Here is a 12,917-nt window from a genome sequence, read left to right on the forward strand (position 1 = left end):
AAATCTCTTATTCCAACCATTCAGTTTAAAAAATTTAATTCAATTATGTCAAATATGGAACATACTGACTGGAACAGACAGCATGCTAATCAAATGTCAAATTTGGACCAATTGTACAATAAATCCTATCCGTAAAAAACAATAAGTTATCTGTCTCTGTTCGGTCCAAGGTTTCATTCAACTGCAACATCTCATAAAACAGCTCATATTTGTGTACTTTATTATGATGAATGGAGTTAACATTGGGACTTCTTTGAACTTGAAGGACATATTCTCTCTGTCTGACTATCTATACCTATAGGCATACTTGGTATAGATTTCAAATATCTTGAACTCTGTCTTCTCACGTAATAATGGGATTTTGGCATTTCGGTACAGTGAAAGTGGGAAATATTGCAGCAAATATTACAGCATGTCTCAATGCAGCATGTCCACTGATCAAAGCTCCTCTGCCCTAAAATAGCTGAGGAAATGTTTGAGCTTCACTTGGCTAATTTACAGGAGAGAACATCCAAGCAGCATGGCAACGGTTTGCTGATGATACATTTAGACACACACACACACACACATACACACACATGTAGAGCCTCTCGACATTGAATGTCTTGGGTGCAAAAACAGAAACATAAGAACAAAGCAAAACCTCAATGATAAAAACAATTTGGTATACAGAATGGCTTCGTAAAGAGCTAAATAGCTACGGTAGCTAAGGACTCTCACAAAATAGTTTTTTACATGTATACAGTACATTTGCCGTACATGTATCATTTTAATACATAAACTGAACAACAACCAAGATGTGAAGCCTCTATCACACACCAGTGTTATTGTGTATACATCTGGCATGGAATTATCCCAAATAAAATGCATTATAACAGACAACAATTGTCTAAACAGTATCTTTACCACTGAAGGCTGCAGTATTTACACCTTGTAAGCATACGCACAACTTTGAAAAAAGTCTGCATTTATCAGGTTAGGTCAAAGCTGATCCCAAAAATGGTACAAGGAGAAGAGTGCTTATATGAATCCTGATGTTTGGAGGGAAAGTAATCATTAGCCTCTAATAAAGACTTGAGTGAAGCACTTTGTTTAAGGGTCAGACGCAGTCCATGACTTTCTGAGCGAGCTGTGTCACGGCTACTAGCAAGGATGGATGCAGAGGGGAGAGGAGAAATGGCACAGAGTCACAAAAAGAGTAATGAACCCAAATCAATGGGGTATTTGTTTCAGGGAGAAAAAAATTAATAAGCATGAAAATAATAGTCCTTAACACTTAGCCAGCAGGACAAAAATAACTGAAAAATGAATGCCCAATTAATGTAGAGGCAGAAAACGAAAGAAGATATTTGGAAAAGGTAAACATAAGACATACCGCCTGTGTGAGAGGAAATGCTTCTCAAACAAACACATGCAGTGCTAATTTGGATACAATTAAAGCCATGCACGCTACATCTGATATATGTGTTTCAGAGTGTGCACTGCATGCTGAAAAATAATACATGCTGTGAAATTTCTCAGCATTTGGACCATCATGGGACACTAAATGACTCCACTGACCAGTGAGATAATGATAAAGCTAATGTTTGAGCATTTCTTTTTATACAATGGCTGTTATTTTAATTTTTAACTTAAAATCATCAATAACCCACAAGTACATACACAAGAACTCTTTATAGACATATTATCTATTAATTAGCTTTTTAATCTAATTACATTGCTTTTGAGACATCTCCACTTACATTTTGTTTCCTGCCTCCGCCTGTTTGCTTCTCATTTTCCTGCATAGTCTTTTCTCAAGCCAGGACTTTTAGACGTGATCGTGGTGCTGAAAGCAGTGCAGTTAGAGAAGCAGCGCCGTGCAGAGAAATGGATATTTTACTGGCCAGGTATATCTTAAAACAATCAGAGGCTTGATGAATTGGCTGAATGGCTGATGTATGGCTGGAATGGAAGGGGTATTTGGAGAAGGTTTGAGTCAGGGAAATGCACCTCATCAATCAGCATGATTAAAGGTTTTGGCTGAGCCGGAACAAACTCAACACTAAGGGCTTGGCCTTAAAGGCACAGTCCTCTGGAGGTACAAGAAACAAGCTCTGTCTATGTATTGGTTTCATGTATTGGCAGTTGCAATCAACTTTTGTGGTTTTGTGTATGTCAGAACACCACTATGGTGCATGTTGGAGCAGTAGACCTATTCTAATTTGAATCTTCGAGGTATTAAACTGCTAATTTTCACATCTTTCTGGTTGCGCAACAGTTACTTTTATGTTATATGCAAAGTCAACCCTACAGAAGAATGTCCCATTTTAAACCAAGGAGGCGTGAGATACTGAAGACAATACATACATGCCACCTTTAATTATGACACTTTGACAGCATTATACCATGTGTTCCATTAACACCCCATCTGCACACTGGAGGAACTCCTAATTCATTCAACACACACATTCATACACACCAGTGGACACACACTGACAGTAGCATACTATATATGTGCCCCATGGCCAAATCCATTGTAGCCAAGGCCCTTAAACAATAAATACAGCTTCGCGTCAGCAGCTCTGCATACTTAAAGCCACTAATGGCTTCCTACAAAGCACTCGTTCTCACAAACACACACTAAGCCAAGAAGAAAAATCACTGGTGCGAGAGTAGGGATTCTGTCAGCGGAGCAGCATCTCCAAGCAAACAGGTGCTGCAATGGCTGGCTGGGTAAGGTCAACCGCACACTTTAACCAACGGAGGCTAACTGGCCGGCTGGAGAACATTATTATGAGTCTGGGAGATAGCTGAAAGTTATAAATGAAGGAAGGTGTTAACACATTGCTTTCTAGTCTTTTAGGCAAAGATCTTAATGTCCTTTTGATATGTGTAATACCTTGTGGATCTTTGTGGATAGGACTCACCTTAATTCTTTCATTCATTCTCCAAGCTTTGTTCAGCCCTGGTCTGCCCCTGGAGGCTTTTAGAAAACATGCCATCTGCCTGGCTTGTGGGTGGGACAATTAGAGAGGTTTACTAAACCCAAGGTCGTTTTCGAAAGTAATTCTGTATTTTTGTTTTTTTGTGTGTGAAAGTAGTTATTGAACTGTGGGTTCAGCAAACCACTCTTGGGTCCACTACAAAATGTGGTGTTGGGTCTGCTTCAAGTAAGCTCTACAGAAGTGTCTTGAAGTCCACATCAAATGTTAAAACCACACACTCCATGTGCTGATTAATTAAACAACATTAATGTTCAACATGACACATAAATGTTACATTGTCAGGTATAATACCTCATTTGTTGGTCATTAAGCATATGGAGAAAAAAAGTTTTTGTTGTGATAGCTCTCTCTAAAAATCTGTATGGGCTTTATTTTATAAATTTTTTTCATTATTTTTCTCACTCCGAACTCGTAAAATACGGATGATTGGGCAGTGGCTGTCAGCGTCAGATACGGCGCAAAAAGCACCCTGCAGCGTGTGTAGAATGCACCGGGCAGAGCAGCTACTCAACGCTATACCTAGTATTAAGAGCGACAACGGTAGTGAGTTGTATGAAAGCCCGAAATTCCGTGTAGGGAGGTTGGTTGGGGTGGTAGATGGGTCAAATAACACAGGATTTTCACCCTGGAGACCGGGGTTCGTGTCCCATGTGTCACGTTTCCTAAACCCAACTCTTGCTTTCTTCTTTTCCTAAACCCAACTGTCCCGTTCTTGTCCCACGTGTCACAGAAACATACCTTTTATACCCACAATTTTTTCTTTAACCTAACTGCGCCGACGACAATAGTCCCGACCAAGCGCGTTTAAATAAAGCGTGTTTAGATATGACGCTAAAGGAGACTTTTACCATCAATAACAACGCCAAAGGCACCTGACCAAGCGTCCGTATATTACGTGATGGGAGTGAGAATGTGTTGTGAATTCATCCAGAACAAAAGCCGTTCGTTCACAAAGGTGAGGTCATAATATCGCAATCAATTCATAGTTTGGTTTCTTTCATGCGAAAATAAATCAAGAGTTAAAATGTCTCGGTAGATCCACATGGCTTCAGCACAATTTTACATACTTTGAGAACCAATGACATATCTCAAAATAAGTAGTGCGACAATGTTTGGGAATAAATGAAACAGGTAGATGTTATACTTTACTTAATACTTGTCTTGTTAAGATGGGTATTTTTGGCAGTGAAGCTATTACTGAACTCCCTTACTTCCAAACTAAAAAGTAGATGACTGACTGGAAAGCCCAGCAGTTATGAGTCTTACACCTACTGTAGCTGAGTACCAACTCTCTCCTTGTCACTCACACACACACACACACACACACAGACACACCATCACGTTTGGTGAGGTAAAGCCGTATGGTTTTGTCCGTTGCCAGGGGGGTAAACACAAACACATAGAGTCTAATCTGAGAGCAAACAGCGGCGCCTCATGTTAACCAGCAGGGATACAGTTTCCCTCAACACCATGAGGCCTGCAGCAGTTAAGAGCCCACACATCAGAAACAGAGAGAGAGAATGAAAATGGGGATCCTGGTACCTTAAAAATAATTAATGAGAGTAAAGTAAAGTAAATGAGTAATTAGTAGTCGAGTGAAAAATACCCCAACTACTGGGACAAGGTTATTTAAAATAAGTTCAAAAATAAATGTTGACCTATTTATTTATTTATTTTATTTTATTTATACCAACTGATTATTGTTTTGCTTTGTATTGTTTATCCTTTGCTTGTCTTTTTGGCATTTTCTTCCACTGTTGCCCTCTGATGTATCTAACGTGTAATGGGAAGATCTAATTGGTAAACTTTGATGATGGAATGCATTGTTTAATGTTTGATTTTGTGGTTTTGGCAGGGCTTGAAGGTTGCCAAGGGGGGTTGTCCATCCAGTGGCTGACTTACAGTTACATCTCCAAGAGACGTGAACCACAATTGCTCTGCTGGCATCTACCTAGTTTAAGTTTCTATCACCTAATTTATATCTGTCAGCAAACCTAATATCACTGTGTTTCATTAGATTGCATGCAATAAAACAACAAAAGACTTTTTCACTGATATTCACTATTTTAAATTTAAACAAAATAACTATAAGTCATGTAAAAGAGATCAGGGCCTGAATAAGTGATGAGAGAACACAAAGACATTTCAGACCACCTGCAGAGAACATTAATGTTGTGTGTCATGTTCTGTATCTGCCAGCAACATCTCAAAGAATTGCCTTTAAGCCTTTATGCTCATTCCACACACACATACAAATATATGCACACACACACACACACACACACACACACAAATACACACACACACAAACACATGCCCTCAGACGAACGGTTGCTAGTTGAGTGAAAGGCGGATATTGCCCTATATCTTTATTTTGGTATAGTTTAATACGATAGAGAGAAAAACCCCAGAAACCAAAATAACGTGGAAATGGAATCCTTTCCTTCCATCCAAACAAATGACAGCACAATCTCATTTAGGACAGAGGCAGAGAACCTTTGTTTCCGTCATGTGTCGCAATATATACCTGGCCTCTGGGTAAAGCTGTGACATCCATTAAAAGGAGAAAAAGATTTAGGAATTAGACTGATGAGAAACTAAGGAAAAAAAGAGAAGGGACTGAAGATCAGAGAAGACATTGCCATTATAGATTAAAGGCTGCTAAGTATAAAAAAGGAGATGGGGAGATTAGATGCAAATAATATGGTAACTGGGCCAAATCCCAGTGTCATCATCAAAATAAAAGCTGAGATATTACATCACAACATCAATGTTAGTATATCCTTAACATCTGACATCATGCGTGTATCTTTTTAAGATAAATGGGTTGGTAGCATTATGCCCACAATATTTCAAACAATATCTGTTTGAATCGTCACACACTGCAATGGACATTATTATATAATAATCTGCTTGACAGACGGTGAAGGAAGACAATTTACACCTTTTTTTTTTTAAATGTAATTTGATTCAAATCCAGCCTTTGGATATCAATGTCTGAAATGTAATCAACAAAGCAGTAAAAGCAGATATAAGCCGCAGAAATCCGTATGAACCAGTTACAAGAGCAAAGACCAATGTAACAAAATAAGGAGCTCAGATTAATGTTAAAGAATGCTCTTCTCTATCTGGAATATCGAAGCAGAAGCACAGGGATTTACCAAAAAAATGCAAGAGAAGAAGAAGAGCACTTAGGAACAAATTACAATTCTAGTGTTGGCACTGAGGCTAAGTTAAAGTGACCATATTATGCTCATTTCAGGTTCATAATTGTATTTTGAGGTTGTACCAGAATAGGTATACATGGTTTCATTTAAAAAAAAACACCATATTTTTGTTGTACTGCACATTGCTGCAGATCCTCTTTTCACCCTGTGTGTTCAGGTCTCTGTTTTAGCTACAGAGTGAGGCATTGCACTTCTATCCCATCTTTGTTGGGAGGCGCACATGCGCAGTAGCTAGGTAAGGATCACATCAGCTAGCTGTTTGTTTCTACAACTTCAGTTAGTACAAGGCAGGATCAGCCAAGGAGACTTCTTCTAAACGAGGGCGCACTTCCAACTTTGCGTGGAATACCTGCAGAACAGGGACATGTAAGTAGTTCTTTTGTAGATTATGGTGAACTAGTGTGTGTTGTAGCAGTGTTTTGCTAGCATGCTAGCGCTAGCATGCTACGGTTCGCCACCCCGTCTCGGCTACTGACGTAGAAAGCCCTGCAGATTTTGAACAGCTCAACCGGAGACCGAAGGCAGAAGACATTCAGAAACCTGCATCGCACTCAAAACAGCATGGATGTTTGTATGCGTGTGGAAGCACCAGAGACACCAAATAACACCCCAAATCCCAGAAACAGTGTTTTTTTTCATAATATGGGCACTTTAAACTCTGGAATGTAACCAACAGGAATACATAACAACACCAAAAGAGATCGATGCAAAGAAAGAAAGAAAGATTCTTCGTTTAAACCTTTATGCTAAGCTAGATTCACTGGAAAATACCAGCAGCAGCACATGTAATCACCGAAACAGATTGGTGCAAAGAAAGAAAGAAAATAATGAAATTACCAATAAAAGGGAAGGACAAATAAAGAAAGAACGGTGGTTGTGTATCACACAATAGAGCAGGATCCTTACCTAGGACGCCCAGCCGGTAGTTGACAGTTATGACAATCACATTTCCATAGCTGGCCAGGATGCTGCCGTCAAACATATTCCCAGTTCCTTCCATGTAGGAGCCCCCATGGATAAAAACCATCACTGGCTTGGGGCTTCCACTCTCCCTAATGTCTGGAGGAGAGGGGGTGGGGGAGAGGAAGAGGAGGAGGTGGAGGTGGAGAAGGTAGAAGGACTGATTAGATGACAGATTGAAGGTGACAGCAAGAGATGAAATTGCAATACTTTAGGGGGCTTTGGCCACCTCTTTAGTTTTTTTTTCTCTGAGTAATCTTGGCACACTGGCTTTTTAACATGGAGACCTTGTTAGTTTGAGGCGTCAAACCATTCATTTTTGTACATGAAGGCTGTAACATGTTTGTTTTGATTGGAATATGTTGTTTATTTATTAACCTATTTTAAATCCATATAGGTGTTAATGAAATGGGATATTTAAAGTGCTGAGTGTTCATTTTCCTCCAGGCATTGGACTGTCAACGTTGAGTGGCAATCTAAACTGTCATACCAAGTCGAGGTAAAACTTGTGCGACTAATCTGGAAGAAAATCTAATAAAAATAATTGCATATGAGGTTGGAGAATTTTATGAAAAATCACTGGTTTATTGAAACTTTAATTTAGATTCAGGTTAGCACTTCATAGTTGTTTATCTGTAGGGAAATATTGACCTTGAATTTGTGAATATAAATGCATGTGAGCACTGAGATATTAAACAGAACTAAAACCTGAATGGGACACTTGTCTGTTTAGATAATTTAAAGCGTTGTGAAGGACAGGATGTTGATTTAGCTTTTAAATTACAGGTCAGTCATTTCCATAAATTACAGTATAATAAGGCAGTAGCTAAATGCGGTCGGTGATCAGTATCACATATCACATACTGGATTTACTTATCCTGCAACAAAGAAGGAGGTATGTTTCTATTTATATTTTTGAATGTGTAGTTGCATCTGTCAAATATGATGCCAAGGTGAGGAGAATGGTGGATGCTGTTAGCAGCAGAATTACTCATGTTAAAATGTGTTAAATATGGCTGATTAGAGTGGAACAAGGGAGGGCTGTATTGTAAAGCTTTAGCCCTTGACTTGATTCTAATACGGGTTGGATTGTACGCAAAAAGAATAAGAAGACTTGGAGAGATCTAACAATGTGCTGGAACCCACGTCCAAAAACAAGGTTTCACTTTCATCTTCTGCATCTCCAAGATACCGCGTTTCATCTTGTTTCCTAACTATCTCCATCAGCACATGCAGCAGCACACGTTGTTAATCCCACTGATGTTTTACTACTGAGGGACTCAGGTCCAGAGAGAGATCAGTGAGTCTATGTGGAATACAAAATTAGCCAAGCAAGAAAATAGAAAAGTGTTTCCTCTGAGACAAGAGAATAAAAAGATATTCAATTTTTCTGAGAGTAAGAGAGGCATAAAGATTGAGTGTTTGTGTCTGAAAGTTGTAAAGTAGTACTCAAAACCCAGGGGCTAAAGGAACAAAATAATGTATACACCTCAGGAAAAATAATTCTACTCAGAAGGAACTTGATCACAGTAACAAACACTGTTGTAAAGGTGGCTCAATTATGCTTTTAAGTTGTGTGCATCGCTAGGATTACTTTGATGAAATGATGGCTTATCTTATTAAAATACTGTATTAAAATAACAAAACTACCTGGTAAAAACAAAAAAGGTGGGTTGCCCTCCACTTTACCTTCCTTGTGAATAAAAAGATGTGTGAGTGTGTGTGTGTGTGTGTGTGTGTGTGTGAGAGAGAGAGAGAGAGAATCATAATCATCAGCATGCCATTGAAGATAATGTTGATATTATGAGGGTGTCAGCCATAACGGTGATGATGACGGCAACAACCATACTGGTAATGTTGATAAAGATGATAATAATAATAATAATAATAATAATGTTAGCTTATTACAGTGATGACAATATTGACAAAAATGATGACTGCAGACAACTATAATGATGATGTTAAAATGATAGTGACGTTGATAACTAGATGATAATGCTCACAACAACTATGGCGCTGTTGATGATTTTTGTCACAGCCAATGACAAAAGGTGTATTTCCATCCACCTGTTTTCATGCACATTTGTGCATAAAACTAGTAGCTGTAGGGAGGACTATCTAGCTAATTCTTATTTTAAGATTATCTTTTGGGCAATTTAGGCCTTAATTTGTATAGGACAGTTGAAGACATGAAGGGGCAGAGAGAGGGGGAATGACATAAATATCTGTCTCTAGATGTCCTCAGAGTTGGACTCTTATGAATCCTGAACATTTTTGAGCTGATTGGGCAATGTACACTCGCGTTATACCCACTTCCTGTTTCGTTGGCGAAACACACAAAATGGCCGTCCTGCCACAGCCAGGCCCTATGATGAAAAGTTTTTCTTTTTACAACTTTTCATCTTTAACTTCTTAAGATGGCAGAGACCGATCGTATGAAATCTCTAGGAGGAGTTTTTTAAAGTACAACATGTGAAAATGGCCAAAATCACACTTTCAATTCAAAATTTGATTTTTTGTATGTCTTGACATGACACATTTGTGTACCAGATTTCGTGAGTCTACGTCAAACGTACTGCAGGGGCTAAATTTTTTTTTGTACGATTATTTTGTAAAATACCAAATTTTTCACCAGGCCTGATTTGTGTGCAAAGTTTGGTGAGTTTTTGAGTATGATAAGGTCCCCAAAAAGCCGATTCATTGCGCGGGAAAATAATTCCTTCAATTCCAATAGGGCCTTCGCCCTAAAAATGAGGATGAGGATCATGTTGATGAAAAGAACAACGATGCTAGTTATGATGATGAGGAGGAGTAAGAGGATGATCTTCAAGTATATATATGGTGTATTTTCACACAATATGATTTCTCTCATCAGATATGAGAAAGTATATCAATACTCTGTATGAGCTGTGTGACATTTTACTGTTTTCTGTATGTGTATATGTGCTCTCAAATATTACATAAATACATATTATTTGCTAAAGCGGGATACATCCAGCGGCTTCGTCTTTTTGTTTAGCGCTGAAGGTTAGCAGTAATGAGGTGAGGTTAGGATAAAATTGGCAATGTTTGAGCATTTGATGGGAATTACCTGGATTTTAAGTCCCGGTGTATATTGAACATACTGTACTGGGAGGTTTTAAGTTTATGTAATCCAGCTTGCTCTCTGTATGGTGTCCTGGCATCCTTCATTGGCTGCCAAAGCAAGACTCAGGGCCAAAAAAATAAAAATCTAAACCCCAGTCTCTCCCATTCCCCTAACTTATAAACTAATCATCGTTGAGCTGATTGCAAATGTCATCTCTTTCCATCATCCTCTTGCATGGAGTGAGTTAATGTTGTATTTGGCGTTATTACAGGAACATCCAGTATTTACATGATTATTTTCAATATCAATATGTCCTTTTATTCTTCTGTTTGAAGTAACTTTAAATGATTTAGGTTTTTTTAACAATGGAGGTGGGAACATCCAACTGTCCTGTTTACAGCAAGCAGCGACATGAAAGCTAGCTTTGAGAAGAGCTAAAATAAGATGCAATCATGAAGTGATTCGACCATTTAATCTTTCCAGGGATGAGTATGGGTGAGGGAGAGTTTGTCAGAGGAAAGGTACCATGCCAACATGGAGTAGATTGTTGCTTCCTTGAGGATGAGGTTATGATCAAAGAGATCCAGGTGCTTTAGATTTCTCTGAGCAAACCCTGAGAGATGCCCTCGGGCTGTTGCAACAACTTTGGTATCCTCTCCCTCTGCCAGTGTAGAGGACTTATCAAACCAACAGCAGAGACAACGAGCAGAGGTGTTTTTGGATTCAGCCTTTTGCTGCAGGGAGCAAAACCATGGGGACGCTCCGTAAAAGCAACAGGAAACAAAATGAGGCCCAGAGGTAAACACAAATTAAACTGCTTCCAGATGAAATGCTCCTGTGTAATCACTGCAACTGTGCGGATGTAACTCAACAGAGTACATATCCATTGGCATGTGTAAGATGGCATGAGTATGAATATGAAATGGCATGCAGATTTGATGGAATGTTTACTGTACTTCTGCCATATGCAACTGAATATCTTCTCAGCAATATATTACATTTGTATGTAGGATTTGTGTCTGAACTAATACATTGTTTTAATCATATTTGCTTTTACTGCATTGCATGTCATCATGACAACATATATGTTTATTTGAGCTGTGATGTTGCTCATAATAACAAAATAAAAATAATAACAAAATTGGAAAGTAATCGCTGTCCTTTTTAAGGCCGAGTTCATGTTGATGGAGATACCATATTTACCAGTTTCCAACTTGTAAATATTATAATCCAACTCAGGCCAATGTCAGTTAAAGGTAATTAAACCAATATATAACATATGTAGTGCTTTATGGTACGCCATTTTAACCTTTAAAACCCTTGTGTTGACTTTTATATCAGAAAATATGGGACGTAGAAATAAGCGCTGAACATGTGTAGAAAAAAAATTTAACAATTTAAAACGTTGTAAAAAGCAAAAACAAACAAAAAAAGTGTTTTTTTCAAGGTTGACGGGAAGACAACATAAGGGTTAAACCAGACCACCTATAAGCACAGGCAGAGCCATCTACTAGACACTATGGGAAATACTCTCCTTCAATCTCAAGAACACATTCGGCCACCAAATTTTTGCATATACGTACCTACCTGAATATGTGGGGACCCCCCAAAGAATATATGAATGGTGTTCTTTGGGTTGTACGCAAACACGACGAGTTGAGTTGAGGCCAAAAAGTTCATTTTGGTCCATCTGTCTGGCCTATCCCAGGTGGTGACACCCTCTTCAGCGGGGGACCTTGCGATGCGATGTTGGGAGGAGTGACTGTGCCCCCGAGGTAGAGGGCCCATGGTGGTGACTGTGCTTATAGAACTAGGGTTACTATATTGTAATCTTCTTTCAAACTCATAAGTTCCACCCTCTACTGGATTTTATGGGTAGAGTGGGTGGAGCCTGACGAATGAACGCCCCATAAAACCGACCCAGCAACACTGATCCTGGCTGACTAAAGGCTAAACTCATAAGTTCCACCCTCTACTGGATTTTATGGGTAGAGTGGGTGGAGCCTGACAACCTAAAACTCCTTCAAAGGCTAACCTAAAGCTGCCGTGAGAACTAGGGGGGCCCAGCCAACCCAGGTAATATGCAAATGAACTGGGTAGGTCATTAAGGAGCATATAGTCTCGCATTGCCAGACCTTTCTCCACATCGCTGTGGAGGAGGGTCTAGTCCACACAGCATTCCGGGATGGGAGAAAAACCTGCTCTGGTTTATTGGCATTTCTTTAAATCAATCGCAATGGTCTTGGGTGGCGCTAAGCTAGACCTGCTTGATTATGGAAAAAATAATAATCACGATTATTTGGGTCAATATTGAAATCACGAGTATTTAACACAATTACTCATTAACCTTTGGATATTATGGATATTGTCCAGGGCAGGGCCTGAAATTAACACCCGACCACGTGCCATATACGGGTAAATTTTGCAATTGGCGGGTAACACTGTCAATCTACCTGCCACTTCGGCAGGTAGCCAATGAGAATTGAGTGATTCATTAGGTTGTATTTGCAATTGTTGTTCTTTTACATTTCAACGAAGTCCGCCATTTCGTTGGTTTTTAGCTACAAATGTGGTGGCACATAACTGGGGTAAAGAGGCCAGCTAAACAAACAACCAACAAAAAGATGAGGATGAGTCAAAGAAAAGTAAAAAAAT

The 12,917-nt window shown here is 39.1% G+C and overlaps 1 protein-coding gene across 5 annotated transcripts in view; it reads right to left on the reverse strand.

The window, feature by feature from the left end:
• The window catches only part of nlgn1 (neuroligin 1), a 341,839-nt gene that overhangs the window by 202,365 nt on the left and 126,557 nt on the right, over positions 1–12,917 (reverse strand). For all 5 annotated transcript variants that reach the window (XM_028588143.1, XM_028588140.1, XM_028588141.1 and 2 more), the window contains one exon: positions 7,121–7,273. In XM_028588143.1, coding sequence (XP_028443944.1) covers positions 7,121–7,273 — 153 coding nt within the window. The remainder of the gene's footprint in view (positions 1–7,120; positions 7,274–12,917) is intronic.

This window comes from Perca flavescens, chromosome 9, assembly GCF_004354835.1.
Source record: "Perca flavescens isolate YP-PL-M2 chromosome 9, PFLA_1.0, whole genome shotgun sequence".
In the NCBI taxonomy this organism is placed as follows: Eukaryota; Metazoa; Chordata; class Actinopteri; order Perciformes; family Percidae; genus Perca; species Perca flavescens.